General features: G+C 39.3%; 1 protein-coding gene across 5 annotated transcripts; it reads right to left on the reverse strand.

The window, feature by feature from the left end:
- Positions 1-214: 214 nt before the first annotated feature.
- Positions 215-24328, reverse strand: KIAA0408 (KIAA0408 ortholog). 5 transcript variants are annotated; one of them, XM_074896279.1, is made up of 8 exons: positions 24234-24318; positions 22620-22671; positions 17959-18061; positions 13735-13933; positions 10043-10384; positions 9625-9704; positions 6932-8306; positions 215-5051 (listed from the first exon to the last, which is right to left on the reverse strand). In XM_074896279.1, the coding sequence occupies exons 4-8, from the start codon at positions 13867-13869 to the stop codon at positions 4878-4880; spliced, it is 2106 nt and encodes a 701-aa protein (XP_074752380.1). In that variant the 5' UTR covers positions 13870-13933; positions 17959-18061; positions 22620-22671; positions 24234-24318; the 3' UTR covers positions 215-4877. The 5 variants fall into 5 exon arrangements, with proteins under 5 accessions (XP_074752380.1, XP_074752381.1, XP_074752378.1 ...); XM_074896280.1 differs by lacking the exon at positions 22620-22671 and having other exon boundaries at positions 13735-13878; positions 24234-24328; XM_074896277.1 differs by lacking the exon at positions 22620-22671 and having other exon boundaries at positions 24234-24328.
- Positions 24329-24576: the final 248 nt, after the last annotated feature.

The following is a 24576-nucleotide window of genomic DNA, read 5'->3' on the forward strand; positions in this document are numbered from 1 at the left end:
AGCCTTTCAGTAGCTCTTGGTGTTATGGGCTCACAGAGCAAGAAAAGCAAACATACAAAGATGCTAATTGAAAAAAGAGAGTACATCACTGGGTTTCAGGTGGTATGAAGCAGGCAGCACAGAGGGATCTGCCATTAGAAGCAAAGAACTAGCCACAACATTTACTAAAAGTGTTGCACCATCCTCTTTGATTCTTCTGTATTCTTTCTGATTTTTATTTGGACACTTTCGCTTTGATCATATTTGAAGGTTCAATCTCTCACCCCATAGAAATTCTGGTACAATTCTTATTAATTAGAGTAAAGTAGTTAGCAAGGAACCCTTAGGTATGAGCTCCCATGACCACACAGCAACCGGATCAACTGCACACATCAGAAACATCTCTGCTGATGCAAGTACTTTGCAAAACAGAAAAAGTATGAGGGCCAGGGGTAGAAGCAAACCTCAAAAGCAGATTAATCATAATTTCAAAAAACCAAGAGCACAAATTTTGTATAATGTATGCCACTAATGGTTGATGAAGAAAGTGCATTTTCAGTGATGCAAAACAGTAGAACAAGATCTAATATATTTGTGAATGGCAATAGTAATATCAGCACTTTTTAGACTAGGCTGTCCAAAAAATATTTTGACTACAGTACAGATAGAAAATCCTATGGTATGGCATATACATATAGACCAATGGCAATAAACCACATAAAAATATACATCCACTGAAAATCAAGCAGAGGTGAAAAGGCCAGAGGCAACAAGGGGCTTTGATTGAGTGCATTTAGAGAAAATGCATTCTGCCTTCCAGTTTAAAGAGCATGTGCACAACCAAAGACACCATTACAGATTAATCCAACAGAGAATATCAGCAGTATAATGGCTAGAGTTGTATGTTACATATCTCAAAGCCAAAGAAATTCTTTGCATAGCAGTACTGTCAGAATTGCATAAGTTCTTGCATGCTAGGAAATTTAGGCTTGGTCCAGAAATAACAAAACTCTTAAGGCAAATGGCCTGCCTGCTGGGTTGTTGTAGATCTTTGCTAAAACGCTGTTGAAGCCATTTGGATACAAAATCCCAGTTTACAGAAACAATTATTTAAATACATGACTGGAGAAATAAATTAGTGCTCTGAATGCTCTGGAACATTACATTACACTGGTTGCCAATTCTTTGCTATATATAACAGCTAACCCCCTTACAGTATGTGTAATAGTGAAAGATAACCGTGTTGTTGCTGGAGAACAAGCAAAGTTCACCCCTTCAGCAACATTTTAAAGATACATAAGAAGTCTACCCCTAACTAGAAAGACAAAGCATTTAGTGGAAATGTACTCTGAGTTTGAGGAATGATATCCAGAGGTTTTAAAGGACATTTTTTTCCACTACTCTTTCTGCCCCTAGCAGAGGCTCGGAGTCAGGTCAGTTTTCTAGCCTTCAGGTGGCCAGTTATATTGCATATGTAGATAAGGTCTGACTGACTCCTCTGTGTGTTTCTACCCTGCCATGCTCCTCTAAAAGAATCATAGGGAAAAATTATGGCTCTGTCTCCCAGTGTGAGGGAGAATGATGCTTTCTGTCAACTAATTACCAGCCAGATGATTCCTAGTGACATCCCATTTCAATGGGCAGCTGACACTGTGTGTACAGGGAGTTTTGCATTTATTTCAGTAGAGTCTTAGGCTTGTTCTGACCACAGGTAAGACAAACCTATATCTGCATTAAAACTTTAGACAGCATATGAAGGAATAATATTAAAAACCCATTTTAAAAACAGGCTTATAAAACTCATCACTTCCATAGGTGACACCAGGGTTAATAGTAAGGTCAAAGTATACTCAGATCATCTGTGGTTCTTGCATGAGTTTGTGTGTGTGCATAGAGTCCTTTGCTTCAGAGCTTCCAAGACAACTATATTTCTTTGTCAGAGGTAACATGGGGGAATCTGAAAGTCCAAAGGAGCTCTTGCCCCTATAGGAAATAAGTGCAATAAAGCCATTACTTTCAGTAATCACAGTTCTGGGAACTAAAAAAATTCACCACAGTGCACTTGCCCTGTTACGGGTGTAGTTGAAGAGAATATTTAAAGTGTCACTGACAATTTTCTAAAATGGGTATGCCCAACTAGCCACCTGCAGACCAAAATCTTTAGTTTTGATAATTTTGGGCATCAGAACCGATGTCTGTAATTAGACGAACACAGAAAATCTTGACAAAATGGACTTGTCCTTGACCTATTAGTTTATTTCAAAAACCTTCTGTTCATTAAACTTACATACATCAGGGAATGTTGTAGATATTTGATCCTTTCTCTGGTACTCAATGACGTGATGATCAAAGAAACTGAAGGGAACTAAAGAAACACCTTCACTGACTGATCAAAAGAAATGCTTTCATAGTTACATACTTCAAACAAAAGTGCACCACCATTTTTCAGAACAAAACTGCTTAACTTTACTATGAAGGTAATTCAAAGTAAAGTTTTGTTACAGTCAACACTGACTGAAATTAAGAACCATATTTTTTTACAATGCTCTCATATTACCCTTTCCTCAACCTTAGGCATTTAAAGTTGCTCAGCTACTTAGGCATTTAAAAGATCAATTTGCAAGGCATTTTGGTTTGCTAATTTCCACAGTTAGCTAGAATCTTAACCCATGGTCCAAATCCACTATGCATCATCTCTAATTTTTCTAGTTCTAAGGAATTTAATGGAGTGCAATCCCTAAATTATGGCAAACAGGCAAACTGATAGTACTCTTGATTTTTTGCTTGAGCACACAGATTTTTCTTCAAGATTTTCTGTCCTTGTATATTTTTCAGTAATAACTTTGAGATAATGTCTAAGTAAATTTTGATGAATTGTTGATCTGTTTTAAGCCTTCATGTATTGTGAGTTTTTCCCACCACTCACACCTAGAAAGGACCAGAAAGTCTAGATTGGGCAAATAACTCTGAGCATGTTTTTGCCATGCAGGCAGCCACAATGGCATGATAAGGTGAGATTTATGGCTCTAATGCCTGCTTGCTCCAATACTGGCATGCCTGAACAGTTATTGATACTACCATACAGGCTATATTGCTCAGAACATATGGCAGAGGAAAGAAGAATAAGGCCCTGAAAGGAAGGAAAAAGGTGTGGATTCTCAACATGACTGGAGTAGGACAATAAATCACTATCAAATTAAGCACAATTAATTTTCCCTATATTGCCACATATACAATTCACTAGGACAAAAGCCTACACTCTCTCTGAAATCCTTTTTACATTCACATAAGATGTGCACATTAATGGATCCTGGGATGATTTTTGAAATTCCTTTGAACACACTATGCTTTTCCAGGAGAAAAAGAAATGTTGCAAGGCAATATCAGGCTGATGTTGAAGAAGTGCCTCTTTACTCCTTTTAACCTAGACATGCTGTTTAAAGGTAACATTTATCATCATTACCTCACTATGCATCCAGCAACGGCCTAGAGAAGGGTGGAAAAACTCCAGGATGAGGGACATTGTCTTTCTGAAAGTTCAGCAAGAGTCTGGGCAGCATCCATATTTCTTTCATGCCGTGGGAAGGAACAAGCCAGGCTCTGTGCAGGTCATTCAGATGTTCCATAATACCGAGTCAAGTGATGCCAAAACCACACTTCCAACACCATGTGTCTAGGATTTTGGGCACCATTGTGATTATACCTCGATGCAATATTTCCGTACTAGATGCAGCTGGTTGCCAGAGTGCAAGTAAACTTCATAACTGACTGCTACGAGTCAGTCCGGGAGCAGTAAATTAGCAAGTGGCTCAGGCACTCTAGTCTAGAAGAGTAAAAAAGGAGTGTGGCTGCAGCACTGGGAACAACGGTCCTTGTTCTCCTGCCTTGAGTGAAAGTAAACAAGTCCATTGTTATCTGACTTTGACAAACCTCAAAGTATAATGCTAGAAGGAAAAATAAGTTTTACAGAATTGAGCGTATACAACCCTTTTCTTCCCTTCATAAATTGTGTGTTACACTAGTTGAAATTACCGAAGTGTTTACAGTATGCTATATATATAATGGCACATTTAAGCTTTTTAAAGGAATTGGAACATTTCAGGAATGTCTCTGGTGCTGAAAAAGGCTAATGTATTACAAATCATATAGTATTTTAATTCAGAAAAAATATGTTTGGGTATTTTGACCTAGCATCATAAGGGTTAGGAAACCGAACGAGGATGCCATGAAGCATGACTGATGAATCAGTCGAGCTAGTCTGCTTCAGATACATATTGTGCAAGGCATTATCGCTGCAATCAGTCACAAAAATGCATATTTAGTTTTTGTACATTAAATACTACACCTGTGAACCTATGTAAAAGATATACAAAATATAAATGTCATCAGGACTGTATATTTCAAACTTTTTAAAATAAACACAAATTATATATATATGTAGGCATATAGGTTGTAATTTCAATGTCAACACTAGCACAGTTTGTCTCTTCTAAATACAGACTGTATACTTCCTAGTCCAACACATGCACCTACAAACACATGATCATGCACACAGCTTTACGTTCTGCTGTTTGCAGAAGAGTCAGAATATACAGCACTATACATTGTTTCAACTCAAAATTGATTGGCAAATTGGGGGAGATGCCATTCAAAAGAAATTCCTTGTGAGCTATTACCAAAAAAACAGAGAAAACCAGGGGTATAGTTATTTTGTCTCAATAAAAACACTGAAGACCATGGTGATGATGACCTAAGATTCAAAACGCTTTGTCCAGCCTGTGGGAGGGGTCACTCTTGGACAAGATACAACAGTGTAGAACTGGCTGCTATAACACATACCAAACACAGTTATAATGAGGTGTAGAGCTTTCACAACACAGTCCAACCCAGCTCTGGGTTCAGACTACGGAGGTCTCTGACCGAAAGGAGACAGAGCAGTTGTACGCCGTTCTTCTCACAGCAGGCGGTGCTGAAGGTGATCTGGATGCCCATCTGGAAGGTAAGCGTCGATTTGCTGGCCGAGCAGGCCGGGAGAAACCCTTCCCACTTGAACATTTTGCTGGCACAGATATCTAGAACACAAAGGCAATTCCTTGCTTTAACAAGTTATGGCTTTTGTGGAGTGCAGCAGGAATGTAGGAAGGCATTTGGGGTGACCTCAGAACAGGTGGTCTGACGCTATTAAAAGGAGCACAGTAATGCGCAGAATGCAAAAGAACAGCTATTTCTGTGTAAAGGGATTCTCACATTGGCTGCGGTTTAAAATATATGGAGGCAAGCGTCAGACGCAAGGAAAGGTATAGAATGTTAAGGCAAGCCCAAACTGACATTCACTTCTCATTTCATTTTTGGAAGTTTTTTTGGTCAATGAGCACGGTATACTGTTCTAAATGTAGAACTCAGTCGTTACTGGAGTTTGGTCTACATACTTTTCAGGTATTTTTTGACAGATCCTATTTCAGTAGTCACATCTTGCTAAGAACTCTGTTTTCCTGTTTGCACTTGGTAACAAATTCAGAATGGTTACGTATTAATGCAGTGTCATGTCTACATGCAGAGCCTTATACACACAGGAAAATCAACAGATCTTGATCATAGGTACAGTGATGTAAATTGGAAAGAATGAAAATAAACCAAATGGCTCATGTTATGTGTAGTGTTTTACATCTTTGTGATGTGAATGCTGCTGGACCTAAAATGGCACCCTCTAATCAGGCAATATTTTAGTTTGTGCAGATAGAAAAGACAATATAAAGTGTGAGCCTATGGAGAAAAAAAACTCAGCTGGCTTAGTAAAGTTATTCTGGGCTTGCATCAATGTAAACTTAGTCATTATCTAGTCACTATTTCTTCCCTACATATTCACTGATGAAAATTTGTTGCCCTATCAGAAGTTCATTGGATGAAAAAGAAATCAGAAGTTTCATGTCTTTCTCTTTCTGTGCTGTGGTTAAGATGTGTCTGCTAAGCATGATGTTGCATCACTGCAAGGCTGTCAGAAAGACATGCAGAGGAAAATCTGCATGGTGGGATTCTCAGCTGTTTAAATCCACATAGCTCCACTGAAGTCTGCGAATTTGTGACAGTTTAAAGCATACCAGCTGACAGTCTGAACCCATTTAAGTTTCTCAGCAATAAACACATTTGTCTTCCCTTTTCGGAGATGCTAAGGGGCATGTCTCTTTGTGTTCATTGGTCAAGGAGCTCTTCAGGAAAAAAAGATTTTTCTTTCTTTGTGGCCTTCTACAGAACCTGCAACTTACAGTGTATTTTCAAATCCATCTGTTTCTCTTTTCATTAAGAATGAATGTTGGCAAAAGCAGTATTTCTAAACTTCTGCAAATAAAATTCAGCCAAATATAAATTAATTAGTCATGCCATACTCTTCTGTTTCTGTGAGCCTATGCTTGAATATATAGGAAAAGCATGGAACTGAGACATGAGTAAGAGGGGGTTATTACTGGAAACTTTATGGAGCTTCAATACCCCTTTTCATAGGCAGTTCCAGGAAAATCCTGAACCAAGCAGCACCTTGGATGCTGAAGAATGCTATCTAAACTCTCTAGGATTTTGACATGACCAAGTGTGCTTAAGCCTTTAGGGAAGGCTTATGAAATAACTTGTTAGCTAAAGGAAGGAGGGAGGGAGTTAAAACCTGATTGCTGTTTTCACTAGTTTAATCCTTGAATAACTGCACTGCAGTTAAAATCTAGCTTTATACAACAGCAACAGAGATCAGAATCTGGCACACGTCTTCACTGGTCATTCTTACTTACATGCTTCTGCCCTCCCACAACTCTATTATCTTCAGAGGAAATACTTTCGTATCCTGGCCTAAAGTGTCTATTTTTACATAATTATTTACAATATCACATTAGTCTGCCTCATTTTAGAATCTGAAGCTTGGTATGAAAGTGAATTATTTTGTTCTTGACATTCTTATGAACCTTACCTCTGGTAACTTCTGTCTCTCTTTTCCTTGCTTGAGTGGCTGCCCAATATGCCTGGCTGAATTCCTTGGACATTCTTGATTTCCTTGCTCAGTCTGGAGCATTTCTAAATACTGACTCAGTGTCTCACAGCCCCCATCAGTGAATTCAGGATTTGCCCGTGTCCACTTATCTTTGCAGCATTTTGCATTACATGGAGAAGTCACTGTTGATTTTTCATAGTTTTTCAAAAGCTTTTCAACAACACCATAGTTCGACCTTGAGTCAGCTGAACGTGGACGACCGGATAAATTACTTGGTCTCCAGTCATGCTCGTGAAGCATGTGCCTATAACCACTAGTATTTGGAAGCCCATTTATTTGCTTTTGTTGTCCTGCTATTCTGATAGCTTTGCTGGAGTTGCTAGTTTCTTGCTCCTTTGCTGCAGGGAATTTGGGATTTGGAACACAAGATGTATTCACAGTTTCTGTCCTGCTAATAGCTGAGTCACACAGTGGATCACAGGGTTTGTGATCTTCTGATGCTGTTTGAAGCACCGGGTTTTCTTGTAAAGCATTGTTACGTTTATCTGTGTGAAATACAGTCCGGTTAAACTCATCGATCTTTGCTGCTAAAATTTCATTTCTTTGGGTCTTTCCTAAAGTATACCTAGAGTCTTCCAAAAGATCATTGTGCAGGGTAGCAGGGGCATAAAAGTCATTACTGTAATAAGGGCTGCTGTGAGACTTGGGATTTTGTTTCTGGTGCATCTTGTTGCTCTGGGCCATATTCCCATCTGAACAACTCTTTTGGGCTGACAGTGGGGAAGGTTCACATCTACTGTCTTTTCCAAGTTTGCCCACATCATATGCCCATGTGTTGTGGCAGAAACTTGTTGGTACATGGCACTCATTTCTGGTTACGGGTATTGCAGCAGCTACCGTCACAGGACCTTTCACAGCCTGGCCTTCATTTGCACAGGCTGCTGCACTTTCATTCTGGTCTATAGGTGAAGGATTCATCAGTTTCCTTCCACTCCTACAGTCCTGAGCCTTGCAATTACTTTTGATGCCTGGATCTCTTATTGGTGCTTCAGAAAGCTGTACAACTGCAGAAAGTGAGTTTGTTAGGTGGCGAGAAGTGCTCCGTGGAGGAACTGGTGGAGCTTCTTTCTTTAGCCAAGGTCTGAAGTCTGTTCCATTGTCACCAGTAAGACCACCATAAGATATGTCCTTCAAAGCCTTGGTGGAGCTCATCAGATTCTTCCTATTATTCTGTTCCTCTGTTTCAAAAGCAACTGAAGTCTGTGATTCATTGCTGGACACATGGTTCATCTCAGGCAGAATAACTGTGTTTTGGGTTTCCTCAAATTCCCCCAGGAAAGGAAGTGACTTCATTCTGGAAATAAAAGGAGAAGTGTTTTAGGGATGAGCAATAAGGCTATTCCCCCAGGGGACCTCAGCATGGATTCATTCTCCCCCTGAGCAGGTGTTTTAACACTAGCTGCTTAAAAAGATTTGGGAGCAGTTTTGCTGCAGCTGATACACCCAACATATTTGAAACATTCATGAAGAATTTGAAGAAAGCTCAACAAAGGGAAACTTGTATTCCTTTCCCTTGCCACTAAAATTCTTTTTCTGAGTTTTCGTAGATGATTGTTTGTTTTCTTACCTATTCTACAGTAAGGACAGTGGGATCTTGTGAGTTCTAATGACTTCAGTGAGAGACTACCTGACTATGAACTTAATGAAGAAAGCTTTAGGACACAGTGCATCCCTTGTGTAGGCTTACATTACACATGACAGTACAAATGTGCCTTTTGAGATCTGTTCAAAAATCACTTTTCTCAGCCAGGATTTAGAAACTGTGCTGCAGCTATGAATCTATTTGCTTTTAAGATACAAACACTAACCCAGCTCCAATAATCAATTAGTGACAGATAGCAAACTGACTGAAGTCCCTCTCTTGTTGGGAGCATCTGAGAAGAGCTTGTCATGATGCAGACTTCCATGGGTTCTCATCACAGCTGAGACATAGTCTTTCTCAAGCTCTTTCATGGTGTGCACAGTCACACCACTGGTTCAGTCTTGCCTTCTGAGAATTTCTGCACAACTCAAGAGGAAGACTAGTGTTTAGCTTGCTAAAGGAGACCATGAACATAGAATTTTTAACAGATGGTGGAATGTTCATTTGACATACTTTACAGGATCTGGCTTACCATCTTTCCATTAGTACCAATGTATGATTGTTCTTTCTTCTCTTGCCTTCTTTGCACTCTTGGATTGTCAGTCCCTGACACTCCCCCACACTTAAGGCTAGATCTGGGCTTGATATAAGAAACCTCACAGTCTAACAAATCCATACAGCGTTGTGCAGAACTGCATGGAAATGGGACCAGGGAAGACAGAAATATCTGTTCACTTTCCAAACCCTCTATATAGCCATTAAAAACAAGTACAATTTCATCTTGTATAAACACTAATTTCATTTTGTAGGTTCTATAGATAAACTCCATTTTGCTAGTAAAATGTGCCCTTGTATCATATTTTAGTATATTTCATTTGAATGTTTTATGCTGAGCACCAAAACACTAGGAGGATAGGAACTGCCCAACTACTAATAAATTCAACAACAAATCCCCTTTCAAAGTGAACAGGAGCACAGTCTCATTATTCATTTTCTTCCTCTAATATAAAGAGCCCAAATATGTTTTTACCTTCTGTGGTTGGACTTCTTTCGAATTTCCTCTTGATAGATGCATAATTCTTCACTGACTCTGGCAAGTTCTTTAAGAGCCTTTATAAAAATAAAAAGAGTCCTTAAATATAAGCCTTTTAAATATCTCCAGAATTATTTTGAAACTTGTGGTGATTTGCATTTAAGACTCACAGCAGAGGAAAGACAAGGAAAGACACAAAAATTGCCCAGGTTGTGAAGGGAGGTAAAGAACATGCTGTTAACACTCTTAAACAGTGAGAAAACATGCATCAATAGCAAGCTGAGGAGGAAGTAGAGACAGTGCCTTGCCAGAAAGCTAAAATCAGGGAGATCAGTTCTTTAGGTTAACCTGGCAGGCCAAAGCCCTCGGTATTTTCCTTACCCTTGTAACTGAAACATGCTCATACTTTACTTACTACATTGAGATCACCAATATAATTCTTGGCATTTTTCTTGGAAGTTCTGATGCTGAGGCTGTCTTCAGGTTCCTCACAGTTCTCAAAGGCCAGACTGTCCATTAACAGAGTATTGTTTCTGCTCTTGGCTCTGGTTTCTTTACATTCGTGACCAGTTTTACTGGGGAAACTCCCTTTTTCCATCCTGTCATTTGCCACATTGTGTTGATAGTTCAGCTCCACTGCGTCACTCTCTTCCGAAGTAGGGGAATGCATGGACAGCTGCAGCATCTTGCTCTGAATGGCCTTATTATCATGGACATTCATATTGCCCTCCCTTCTAAGTTTTACCTCCTGGTAAAGCTGAAAAAACAATAAAACCATCTATTAAATCATGGTAATGTGATGAACTTCATGGTAGAAGAACGTATTCATCTTCTGCTTTGAATGATGCTTCACTCAGTAGCACCAAGTAGAAAGAATTTATACATGTGTTAGTAGAAAAGTGTTGAGTCACACGGTGTGATAGTTCACAGACTGTTATTGTCACAGGATGAGGAAAGGTCTGTTACCATTCACAAACTCTTTGCCATAGTTTTAATGTATGGCTTCCATCCACAGGATGGGATCAGAAGAGATCTCATGAGGTCAGTGGCCCTGCCTTGAGCCAGAAGCTGTATGGTTGTCTTCCAAGTAATACCAGCACACTGTGTGATGGACACGGCCCTGATCTGATGGATGGAGAGTGTGAGGGAATGTGAAGGAAGGAGAGGGCTCTAGCTATGTTACAGCCTGTTAAGGTATATTAGTTTAAGGAGGGGAAGTGGATTCTCATCACATATAGCACCATATGGACTAGAGCAGACTATTCTTGTTTCCAGGCAAGCGGAATTCTTCCCTGTGACTGCAGTGATAAGCCAGTACTGCAGAATAGCATTATTTGGCAATGTGCGGTCACTCTCTTATCTTCTTTCATGCTATCAGCTGAGATCCAGTGGCTTCATTAGTAAATGAAAAGGTGTTAATTCCTGTCACCCAGCACATTCAAACTAGAGAACTGTGATAAATTATAGATTAGAAAAAACAGCAACATCATAAAAACCTCTTCTGCTTACAGTATCATTTCCAGTGCCAAGAATCCCATGGCTCTTTATAAACATTCATTCTTAACTTGCTCTTATGAAGAAAGCACAGGGCAGGCACCTCTGAACAGCCATCTGCCTGCTCTCTTGCAGTGCACAAGGCCATCACAACAGCTTTTGGAAGGACAGTGAAAAAGAACAACAACATGAAGAACATGTGGCCATTTCATGGGTAGTGCTGTGGATTAGGAGTATTCTCACATTCAGAGACTTGACACTTGACCTCATTCTGGGCTTTTAGCTTTCACTCCCAAAGCCCAGCTGCTCACAGAACCTGAGGGCTGAAATTTGTCATTTCCAAGAAATGAGGGCCTCATATGGACTCAGCATAGCAGTAAGAAGGGAGGATACCACCTTATAACTGTCCTGGGTTCAGCTGGGATAGAGTTAATTTTCTCCCTAGTAGCTGGTACAGTGCTGTGTTTTGGATTTAGTATGAGAATAATGTTGGTATCACACCAATATTTTAGCTGTTGCTAAGTATTGCTCAAACTAAGTCAAGGTCTTTTCAGTTTCCCATGCTCTGCCAGCAAAGAGGTGAATAAGAAACTGCAAGGGAGCATGGCCAGGACAGCTGACCCGAACTAACCAAAGGAATATTCCATACGATAGGATGTCACACTCAGTATATAAACTGGGGGGATGTTGACTGGGAAGGGCGGATCGCTGCTTGGGAGCTGACTGGGCATCAGTTGGTGAGTGGTGAGCAATTGCATTGCGCATCAGTTGTTTTGTATATTCAAATTATTTTATTATTGCAGTTTTATTATCATTATTATTGTTTTCTTCCTTTTCTGTCCTATTAAACTGTCCTTAACTCACGAGTTTTACTTGTTTTTTTTATTCCCCCCCCTCATTCCACTGAGTGGGGGGAGTGAGCAAGTGGCTGTGTGGTGCTTACTTGACAGCTGGGGTTAAAGCACAATAACTCAACAATATCATCTCCTAAACTACATAAGTCTTCCTGGAGGAATTCAGGAATTAAGTTAGGTTTTGGTGAGCTAGAGAAAACTACCAAATAAAATTATAAGCTGATAAGGTAACACAAGTTTTATTGAGGAAATCCCTCTAGAGATGATGGCATTTAAAAGGTAACTCCCCTTTTCTCCAGCCATGTGACTTTTGGCAAAGAAATTTTCAGACAACTGAAATCAAGGGCAACTATAGAGACAGCTTTAGAGGTGATTTTAGGATACCAGTAACCTTGGGGTATCATTTGTAGTTTTGTCTGGTCCTGAAGTACCCAGCCATTTGCTTCATTCTATTCCCCTCAGCCCAATTCCATTCTTTATCTCTTTTCCTGTCTCTGTCACACTTTCTTAATCCATATGCTAATAAAGAACATGGAAAAAACATGGTCTTCGCTGCCATTGTCAGGACTACTAATAGCCAGAATATCTTTTCACAACACATTACCATCATTCCAAAACAGCTTATATATACACCTAACAGGCTAAAGTTCCAACTACACACAGAGATCACATTACTAACTTTTGAAGCACTTTCACCTTGGCAGTGAAATTAGGTAAGATTGCACAGAAATGTCCTCACTAAAGATAAAATGTGGCAAAAGCTATCATACCAGTTTGCAAGAACGGCAGGTAAAGTATAAGGGAGCTGACATTATGGAGTTATGCTGCAGGCTGGTTTAACGGGCAGGGTATGGCTGCAATTCATTTGGCTCTGATCATTTTTCTTCCCACACTTTCATGTGAGCAGTCTCTGCCATACATTCCTGTGTTGCTCAGCCACAGGACGGTGTTGGCAGAAAGAAAGCAAAACTACTCCATGTGTATATTAGAATGAAAAATGTGGAAAGCTCAGTGGTGAAAAATCTTGCTTCTGTATGTTGCCAAGGCAGATTCAATTTATGCATTACAGTGCCAGAGGGTTCTGCTGCAGGGACAATCTGGGGATAAAAGAGGAATAAATAATTACCTTAACTATTTCTGGAAGATGTATTAAGAATGGAAGGGAGTGAGTGTTTGTTAGTATGTGTAAACACAAGTGGTGTCAGGGCTTTTATGCAGTTTACTATATCTCTTTTCTCTGCTAAAAGTCATCCATAATTGGAGCAGGTTCTAGCCAGAATGATTCTGCATCATGCAGCATTTAATGTATGATGTTCTTCTTAATATTACCATTTACCCCAGCAGACCTATGCCATCTAATTCCTTTTTGCCAGAGAATTCTGATACCTAGATTTTTTTAGTAGTGAATATGCATTTCCTAAACCCCATACATGCAGTTGTTCAGCATGTACTTGATAAAAGCATGTATAATATAGGCATCGTGGCTCAAGCCCAGCAGAAATGGCAGCAGTATATACAGCCAACAGTATCATAGCAAACTTCACGCAAAGTGACATTTAACCTCCTGCATCATAATCATGACTATTAAATGAGCAAATGCAAATACTGATGAACCCCAGGTTTTTCAAACTGCTATTAGCTATTAGGAACTTCCAGTGACAGATAAGAAATAGGATATAATTCAGAAAAAAGTGAATTGAAGTGATCCCTAGTCACTTCAAGTGAAAATATTAGTGTTCAGAGTTTTGTCTAACAGTACCTCTTCTATTTTCTTCTGCATGACCTTCCATTGACATTCCCATTCTTTCCTTTCATTGTCAAATCTCTCCAGCAATTCCATCTTCTCTTTATTCCAGTTCCTCTCAGTATTCTCCAGTTGTTTACGTAGGTCCATGGTTACAGTCTGTGTAACAGCAAGAAGATAGCTCTGCTTTTTTTCTGTCTTCCCTCAATGTTTCCTGGAAGTTTATCAGAATAAGTCTTACTTGTGTTTGATCCTATCTTTCAGGAAAAAAACCAGCCAAGTAAAACCCACAAATAATTACCTTAAATGCTCTTCCGGGAGACAGCATCACACAATTGCATGATATATATCTGGAGTGTGACTGGAATATGGACAAACTAAGCATTATAGGACACAAACCCTAGGACAGAGAGGCCCAATCTGGAAAGGGGAGGAAGGACACGCATCCAGCATCACAGAACTCAGGAACGTCGGCCACAGTGGGCTCTATACCATCACCACTTCGCATCTTTGCCATTATTCTTCACTATAAACCTGTTTTCAATGAAATTCGAGTCTGCATGACATTGAATGGCACTTCAGGACCTTGGGATCCTGCAACATCTGATCTTGAGGGTGAAAGCTATTTTTATATTTGTTCAAAAGACAACTGCAAGTGTAAAGGTATCGTGTTTGCTCATGCACTTCTTTCACATGTGCATGTAGCACAATAAAGAATGTGACATTCTTTTGGCAATTGAAGATTGTAAACCAAATACATGCAGAAAATTCATATGGCTATATGAATGCTTTAGAATACATAAAGAAAAACAGGACAGGAAAGTTAATAACAGCTAACAAACATACATATACAGTAGAAAGCATCATTCTACTATATAAAGGACTGTAAGTCACTAGAAAGAGTTAATGTATTTTGGATTTACAAATCTAAATCTATAAATGTTAGTACCAGGACCAGCATAGGGAAAACTAGAAACTATTCTCCAATAGCACTAACTCAAATCTAGTTCAAAACCTTGCTCAGAATATTTAACTAATTTGTGCTTCATATTCTCCTTTCTCTTCAGTAGGTTTTAGTATCATAGTATCTGCAAATGAAAAATTATTAATTGACCCACTAAAAAGGTATATTTTAAGGGAAATATTTTAGATCTGCTCATCTGACATTGGAGCAAAACACTTAAGAGATTTTATGGGCCTGGTCTTCCTCTTGCTTTCTTAGGCTTTATAATAGAAAATCCACTATCATCAGCACATTTACTATGCCAGCAAGACTGAAATAACACTCATTCATTCAGTTATGATGGCTCCTGTGGAATAATGGCTGGTACACACACATTGACATTTGAGTTTGTTAACTTTCGCTCTCAAAGCCAGTTGTGTTACTTAGGTGGACATGGAATATAGTTCTAGTCACAAAAGGTCTCTGCATTTCTTTCATCTCCTGCCAGAAACCAAGTGTGTGGGCAGGCAAATGAATTATCAGAGAGTTAACTAGGGATAAGCCCAGTTTACCTTCTTGGAATTGGTTCATTTCCGTGACTGATGGTCAGTGATTGTCAACTCACAGGAACTGCTCATTTTATCACCCACATTTTCTTTGATATAGTGAAAACTCATTTTTGAGCTTCACACAAAGTTCTTCCCCATCCTGTATTTTATTGGACAAGTCTTGTTGATTCAGCTGTGGCTACCGCATAATCACTGCTTACCAGTGTCTGCATTATTTCAGCTGACTGGGAAGCTGATGCCAAACTTGGAGTCAGCTTCTTTCATGAACAAGTAAGCAGAAGAACTCAACTGAAGCCCAACAGGTTACTCAGATCTTTGGGTCATAGGAAGTCCTGCTACAGGATGTCTCAACTGACAGCCACCATGGATCCAATCCTAACTCAGGGCTTGCAAAACATCAGGGGTTGTAAACCCCAAGCAATTTTGGAAGACTTAGGGAACAAGCTGACTATTCTTCAACTATCTCTGTCAGCCCATTTCACAATGGTGTAACCATGTCACCATGCAACATGGTATTGGAGCTTACCCTTTCAAACCTGCTTTGGAGCTCTGAAATGGCAAACTGTCCCTCAGCTGCCTACAAACAGATTTCAGACCCTTCATCTTCCACCTGACTAAAACCATACAAGGCAGCTTTATAAAAACATAAAACTCCTTGAAACTCAGCACTGCTGAAAGACAGCACAGCATTCTCATCACAGTAGTCAAGCACTGGTTTGCTTGTGGCTTCTTAGGGAAAGCCAGGCTATAGAGCCTGCACCTCTCCAGACCAGTGTTTCAGCTTTGTGCCTGATTTCAGTAAGTGTTGACCAAAAAGAACTTACAAAAAATTCCACTCCACTTAAGACATTAACATCTATTGTTAATGAACTTTAAAACCATTTCAATACTTTCACACTTTGCTAATTCAAAGGTTGCAATTCTTAGTACGGTCATTTGCCTTTTTTTTTTTGCTACATTTACATCTTTATAACCTTTCAAGACATTTCTGAGAAATAAACAAAAGTCAACCCTCTGCTCCACTAGAATCCTTCAAATACATGTCAGAAATAAATAGAAAAAAAATTATAATCACTGTAAAGTCATGAACAAGACAGGCAGGCATAATCTGTCTACAACTTGCACAAAGGGTGATTTTGCCAGTGCACTACTACTAATAATGACCATGCTTCAATCAGCAGTATGTTACTAGAAACAAAGTCAGTACTACATAGCCTATTTTTTTTACACGTATAAGAACAGATATATAATATGTACTCCTTTCAAGCATGCATATAGCATTGAAAAGGTCCTGGTAGTTTCTTAGTGCTGGGAACTATTGTTGCCATGTTTGAATTCATCTTAACAATTTCCAAGTTGTTTCATATGGAACTCTGATTATAAAAAGATATTGGAGACCATCACAATGAAATCAGGTCTTGGAATAAGTGAGTTACAGAAGTTACAGGTAGTCACTTTTAGCTCTAAGATCCACAAAACGCTTGTATTGCTTCTTATGTTTCTCTGATTTCCTTTTGACATAATTTCTGAGAAGAAAACTCATGTTTATTATGTTAGCAGCTGGATGACTATACAGATTTGCTGCTATTGTACAGTGGATAAATTCATCAGAGTTTTAAATCCTGTTTCTATGACTCTTTGCCCTTTTTTTTTCTTGGTGTTTGGGTTTATTTTCTCAGGGAGGACGTTGCTTATTTTTTCCCTATTAGCAATAAAATCCAATTTGTGGTCCTAGTAGTATACCCTTTGTCTGTATAGTGCACTGAGATGTCCCCATGGGTATTTCACAAGGCTTAAGCAACCCAAAGGGATGTAAAATGTCACATTATAATTTGCTGTGTGGATCAAAACAGTATCTGTACTCTTGCAGTATCGGCACTTTCTGCATGTCCTAGACAAGGTCAGAAGCTCATTAGAGCAATCAAATTCAAGCAAATAATCAATTTTGTCTACATCAGCTGCATTTTCCCTTAACTCTTCCATTAGCCTTCCCTCCTCTCAAGTAAAAATGTTTTAAGCAACTATTTGATGTTAATGATATTATTCCCCCATGTCTTCCCCATATCCTTTCTATCCACATATTAAAAATGCAACATAGTTTGAAACCAACTGCTATCAGCTTCTGAAAATAATCTGCAGTGATATCAGCTGCGATGTTATTTTTCAACAGAGATTAATTAGATTGGATGTGAACAACCATTCATATACACATATAGTCCCTTGATTTTACAGGGAAAAAAGCAATTAGATTTTATTTCCAACAGAGTGCTGTACTTTGTATGACTGAAGAAATCGTGAATTTATGTATCTGTTCAGTTACAAAAGTGTGCCGTGTGTCACAATACTGTGCACTTTATACACAAAAAGAAACTATAACGGAGAGAGTGAAAGAAAAGAGAAATCTGAAAGAGTGAAAGAACAAGAAAGAAGAAAGGAGGAAATAAAGAAAAAAGGAAGAGAGAGAAAGAGAGAAAGACTCAAATGCTTACAATGCTACCTGTCATCCTTGTACAGCTGATATATCTGTGCCTGCTCTGAAGAATCTGACTGAACTAATGAAGTCTTTCTCTAAGAATAAAGACCGTATATAACATACATGAATACCACATTACTTGTAAATAACATTAGAGAGGTATTTAAATAACTGTTTGCCACATTAGTAATTTGATTTCTTTTTTAATCTTAACTGTTCAAGAACACAAGATTTAAAATAAACTGTAACCATACCTTTCATGGAATAAGAAATCCGTTAGAAGTTTTTCAGTCCATTTCTAAACAGCAGTGAAAGCAATGAAATAGCTAGCTGGGATCCAGTTCTGTGAATCTTGATCTTTAAAAGAAATAGGAAAGCTAAGCAAGACACAACCTTTCAACTAAGGCAGCATTTGCAACTCCCTTTGAATAACTCCGCAACTTTTGCAAACTGAAAAACAGTTCCGTTCAGCATCATCCCAGCAGCTGGCTTCCACATGACGTCAGTGCATGGAGGATGGTTTTAAAGCCATCTCTTCCAACCCCCAGCTCTGTAACTTTATATCTCCTCATATTTTGTGTAAACAACTCCAAGTCCAGGACATTTTTAGGTTTTATAGTGCAGTCCAGTCTTTAAAGCTTGCCAAAGCAGCTAGTGTTAATATTAAAGCTATGACAATAGGCAATTTTAGGTTTCTTTTATTAGCGTCCATGTTGTAAAGGAAGATTTTTGCTGCCTTCCAGACCCAGTTTTCAGGGTTATATTTTTTAGTACGATCATTTTGAACTTTGCAACCTGACCGTCATAAACTGCTTTGTAAAGGGAGTTTATCTAAAGCAGCAGTTTTGTTAGTTAACAGCTATCTTAAAGAGCTAAAAGCAAACCACTCCTCCCTAAAAATCTTTTTCTGTGTTCTAAATACGCTATCACTTATGAAGTGCAGAATTATTGGGCACTGTGTAATCCTACTGTCTTGCATTCTGAGACTGGTGCTAATGGTTTCTTTGGGATACACCCAAATATTCCTGCTACTTTATAAGGTTCCTGGATCAGATTCTCCAGTCTGTTAAGATACTTTGTGTCTCAGCAATGCACAGCACTTGAAATTGGATGGAGAATCTCCCTCGCACAGGGAAACTCATCCCTGGCATAAGGTTAGCAAGGAAGGTCCAAAACCACCTCAGCCTGGATTTAAAGCACTGGGAGTGCCAATAGCAAGTGTCAGTACGGGGTGAGGGGAGGGAGCGTATGTGATAAAAATGATCCAGTAAGTGAAATTCCACGGGAGACCCTGAAGCCACTGTAGTGAATTTTAGCTGCTCCCCCTGCTGAGCTGTGGGCACAAGGAGCTCCACTCTCTCCTTGTATCTCTACCCACCACACTAACTCTGCTGTTACACTATGTGTTAAGTTGCTTTCATTTGGCACGCTGAGAGAGGGCAGAATCTTCATGCACGGGGTATTAGTGCTTGGATGTGCCTGTGGACAGCGAGACCACCCATAGTCAGAAAATTCACATTTCAGGGAATATTTGTCCCCATGTGTACCTGGAGAAGGGTCACAAAGTACTTACTCGTGCAGCATAAAACTCTGGATAAATTCTGTCATCACATGGGTGTCTTTGAATGCACTAAGCAGGAGTGACATATATTTTTGTGGGCAGAGCAGTTGATGACAAGAGGATTGGTGAGATGAAGGACACAATATGAGGATTCATGCATCCTTTGCTTAGTCAGCACTCCCCTCTTTAGAACAATAAGGTTTTATCTGCGATAAAATCCGTGCACAACATAAAGATTTTAGCTCTGTGTGCATTTTATAGTAAACACCAAAGCAGGTTTCAGAGAAAACACATATCTTCTCCTTATATGGTCCAGCTGTAAGTCTTAGTGAATACACTACTGGGGAGCTTATTCTACTCCCATGTAACATGAATAACGGGACTTGAGCCATTTGTGAAAATTTCAAAGATGGTCTAACATATAACAAAGATGCCCAAGTACACAACTGAATGTTCCTGAAGAAAAACTCCAGCCTCTAAATCTGAAAATTTAAAAATTCTTTGTTCATAAAGCAACAGTGTGACTTCCTTTGGGAGGCTACATCCCAACACACCAGCTGACATGGCTGTGAGTGAAGCTGGAATGCCTGGGAGCAGAACTGAGCCCACAGCTGGAGGCCGGGTGCCACAGTGCTGCCTCCTCCCTGAAGCCAGCACAGCTGCACCACTGAAAATTAAGACAGTTAATTTTCAGTTAAGACAGACAAACTGAAGACATGTTTTTTTACTCTTACCCATCAGCACAGGCTATTATTCTTGTTTCTTTAATATTGCTAACTCAATACCCCTCACCTTGTTATGTGAACTCTTTGAAATAAAACAGAAAAATTAAAGAAAACAAGGGACTAAATCCCAGGATTGAGTTTTCACTCAGGCAAAATCCTACATTTCTGTCAGCATGAGGAATTATTAATGTGAGACCATAGGTCAAAGGGCCATGTTAAACTCATCCTAAAATAGGAAAGGCAGAGAAAAAGTTGAGACAAAGAAAACATGAAGTGACATATAAAAACTTGGGCTCATTGCTCCAGACATCCTTAAGTGTAACAGTAGTGACTTTTGCTTTTGAGGAAAAAAAGTTATCCAACAGATACTGTCCCTCCCCCAGAAGCAGCAGACAAAGCAGCAAACGTGGCTTTCTGGCCACTGGCACAGGAAAAAGAAGCAGGAAAGCTATTGCAGGTTTATTACATCTGACACACTGCTTCCACAGGCAAAGCGTACTCTGTCTACACCTGGTATCAGTTCTGCTTGCATTAAAAATCAGCACCTCAACAAAAAAGGTGCAAGGGCATTTTCAACAAGCCCTCTGCTAAGCTTCTCTTCATCACGCAGGACAAAAGAGCATGAGTTTCAGCATAGGCTATAATCTGACTATGTAGCATGTATTTGGGTTAATAGCCTGCACTCAAGATAATTTTTGAGTACCTTTTGAGTACCTGCTCTATGAGCTTGGTTATGGCACACCCATTTTGCTATGTCCACATAAATTTGGTAACAAGAAGGAGTAACAGCACTGCTGCCACTGTAATCAACCCAACCACAACATCAGATTCCTGAATGATAATCTTGGCAAATACATCTCAGGAGTGGATACATAAATCAGGAAATGGGCAGAAGGGAATACAAATTCTGTCTCCTCTTACAATTGTGCACTTCTGCAATAGTATTTAACTTAGTGGAGAAGCAGAGCCAACAAAGCGTTATGTCATGTCATTTCTCCAAGGTTACATTGGAAATCGGTGGCAGATACTTTAGATGTTTACTTTAAATAGAGCCACTATAATTTTCCCCATAGGCAACTGCATGTGTAATGGCAAAAGTTGGGTTTGAATATCACTTCCCCTGGCATTAAATCAGAGACAGAAATGTAAACCAATGAGAATTATGTCCCTGATACTGATGCCTTTAGAAGTCTCCTACTCACCTATCAAATTCTGGGGTGATTAAGGAGAAGGGCATCTAATACCCTAAAGCTCTGCTTGTTTTTGTAAACAACTCCCAAAGTTCATGTGCAGTTCATCTCTTTTTATAACACATATTTAGACAGCCATGTTTTTGGCAATTTTCTATTTTCCGACTGCCAGGCATATTTCTGCACTATAGCACCTGCTCTCTTCTAGTTTTGATTCTGAAGCACTGGTGACATGTGTCAGCAGACACTTATTCTATCTCTAACTGGAGCTTCAGGCATGGATATTTTTGGCTGAAAGAAATATCTCTGGTCCTGGAGATGATCATTCTAGTATCATGGGAATTTTTCAGTAACAGCAAAGAAAATATTTGTAGAGGTATTTTGTCAGGGCATTCAGAGATGACTCTATATAGGAAATGAATTTGATTTAATTTATCAGGTTGCATTAAAGGAAAAAATGCATGTATTTTCTAAATGACATAAAAATTCATTGGCTTTACTGCTGATTTACACAAGTGTAAAAATGTCAGAATTATACCTATAGATGCAATATCTCTTCCTTCTGAAAGAACACAGAATTAATTCCTTGGGAACATGGGAAAGAAATTTAATCTTTCAGAGAAATGTAAAGTTAAGGCAATCTCAGGTTCAAAGGCAATGACATTTGTGCCAGAACATTAGTATTTCACCAGAATATTCTAAAATGGAAACTGTGAATCTGCTATTGGTTTAAGTGAGATTTGAACTGATAGGTAACCTGGCATATCCAGCTTGCTGCCACTAAAAGCAAAATCTTATATTCTCCTTATTATTGCTCTTCAGAATTAGATGCTATGCAGCAGACAGAATCTAGCAAATCAGCAGTGTTTTGCCTGGCTCTGCCCTGCCTGAGGCCCACATACTCCTGCCAGAGGATGAGGACCTGTTCGGCTGCATTTACTCACTCACCTGTGAGGTGGACTTTGCCCACCAGGCCAGTAGCTGAGTGTGGAGAATGTGCTTGTTTTCTTGGCAGGTATAATTATTGCATTTCTTAGTGAGCCCAATTTATCTCAATTCAGCAAGAGAGAACACTTATTTATTTGGCTAGATGTTATCTTCTGGCTATGGACAGATATATGGACATGATTTTATTAGCTTTCTCAGCAGCTTGTAAAATAGTGAAAAATGGGAGGGCTGTGAACTTCTCTGCAGTATCTGGTGCGAATAAGTGGCTCCCATCACTCCCTACAAGCCAAATGCAGAAGGACATGAAAATTGCATCTCATTTCTCAGTGAGATTTCTCTGTACAGTTTGCAGGGGTCCTCACCGTTCCCCTTGCTCATCACAGATTCAAAGACTGTTGGGAGCTTCTAGAATGATTGTGTGTGCTTTGGTATGCTTTAATTTCAGACTGTAGCATGTGCAATAGCTCTCTAAACATCCCAAAAGGTCTCACCTTTGAATTGCTTTGTTGATGCCTGACAGAATGAGGATGAGGAAAGCTCCAGCTACATGCAAGAAAAACCACTATGAGAAATCAATGAGGTTATAACTGCCATCCTATACAGAGCTTATCTCCACCTTTTCTCAAGAAGTTCAACCTCACCTTTTCTGTTTTCCAAGAAAGAAGCAAATCTTCCCCAATTACTTCCAAGATGTATTCAATGTATGAACTCAGTGTATTAAACTTCCTACTACTTTACAGTAGTAGCATTACTGATACACTTGGGTGTAAATCAAACCCTCTCTACTCATCTTTATTACATACAGGACTGAGAAAGGCATATACAAGTGTGGGATAAAATCTGAAAGCCCAGAACTTCAGAGTTAAGTATGATTTTTTCTTTTTTTATGGGATTGAGCCCATAACGTTTAACAAAACCCAAATAATCTTTTCTTCCTCCAAGGGAGACAGCAAACCAGAAAGAAACTCAAAAAGTCAGTCTCAAGCTAAGATTTGATGTGAAAAGTTTAAGCCTCAAATTATTACACTTTTAATGTCCGAATTGCAAATCCATGGGGAAAAAGGTATTCTCAAGCAGTTGCTGAAAAATTTCTTACAGCAGTTGCTGAGAGAAAAGCAGCAAAAAGGTCTTTTCCCAGTATTTGAGAACTATCTTTACAGTTACAGAAATTCACTGTGAAGGGATGATATGCTTGACCATATCTTGCCATAATAGCTTCTAATATGTGGAATTTAACTTTTAGGCAACTGAACATAAACTACAGCAGCTGAGAAACTCCTCAATATTACTTTGGGCCTGACTTTCTCTTTCATTAGGACACCTAGCAAGGTTATCTATTAATCTGGCATATATTGATTATAATTCTCTTTAGACATATCTTGCCAAGTACAAAATAAATAATGACAACATCTCCTAGTAGGAATAAGTATTTGGACTAACCAAGATGAAGTGATTTAACTGAATAAGGTTACTACACCTGCAGAGTATGCTGAGGAAAAGCTAGACAAATGAGAAAAACACAAACTTTGCTTAATACTGAATATTGTGAGTTTACTATTTTTTTTCCATTCTCATAAAATAAGTTTTATTGCCCAACCTCTGCTTCCTTCTGAGAGGCTTCCCTCAGAACAGTGTCTATCTGCTACTTCAGGTAGCAGAGAATAACCCAGGCATGGAGATGAACTTTTCTCACTGGGGAATGGGTTAAGTGAACAGAGTCCTAACATGATAAATCAAAGGGAATCATTATTGCCAGCTAGAAAAACAGCTGCTTTATTTATTAACACTATTTATGACTAGATTTTTTATCATGGCATCTGCACAAAAAAATTTCATTGATACGCTTACTTTAAATTATCACCTTTGGAGAATTCACATTTGTGGGACCCAGTGGTTTCAACATAGGCGAAACAGAAAACTAAGCTCCACTGGGCATTTCAGATGAGGTTTTCATAGCTGGAAGATCTACTGATTGTAGGAACTGCCTAAGTTCAGTGTGATATGAGGATCATGAGTCACCTGCGCTCTCAGCGCAGCCCCTCATAGGCAAGACAGGAATATTCAGCAACTATCTATGCACACCTATGTACACAAGCTTCCCTCACCTGTGGTTGCTCACTGCCAACAGCACAGTTCGACGGGGTCACTCAGCAAGCCAAGAGTTACCATGCTCATTCAAAACTTGGTCTGAAACCTGGAGAGAGAATTCAGAGCCCTGGCAGCTACAGACTGGAAAACGTTATCTGATAAACTAGGTTGTTAGGAAAAGATATTTGACATCAGACAAGGTGACTAGCATCACTTTCTTCAGCTCAAGTCAGACCATAGCATGGCCATTTTTCTAGAGCACAGAGAGAATGCAACCAGCCTATATCTCTCAGAAGACTCCTCGCATACTCTGATAACTCCTCCTCGTTTATCTCACTCTCAGGGGCTCCAGCTCCTCAC

Source organism: Athene noctua, chromosome 1 (assembly GCF_965140245.1).
Source record: "Athene noctua chromosome 1, bAthNoc1.hap1.1, whole genome shotgun sequence".
NCBI lineage: Eukaryota > Metazoa > Chordata > Aves > Strigiformes > Strigidae > Athene > Athene noctua.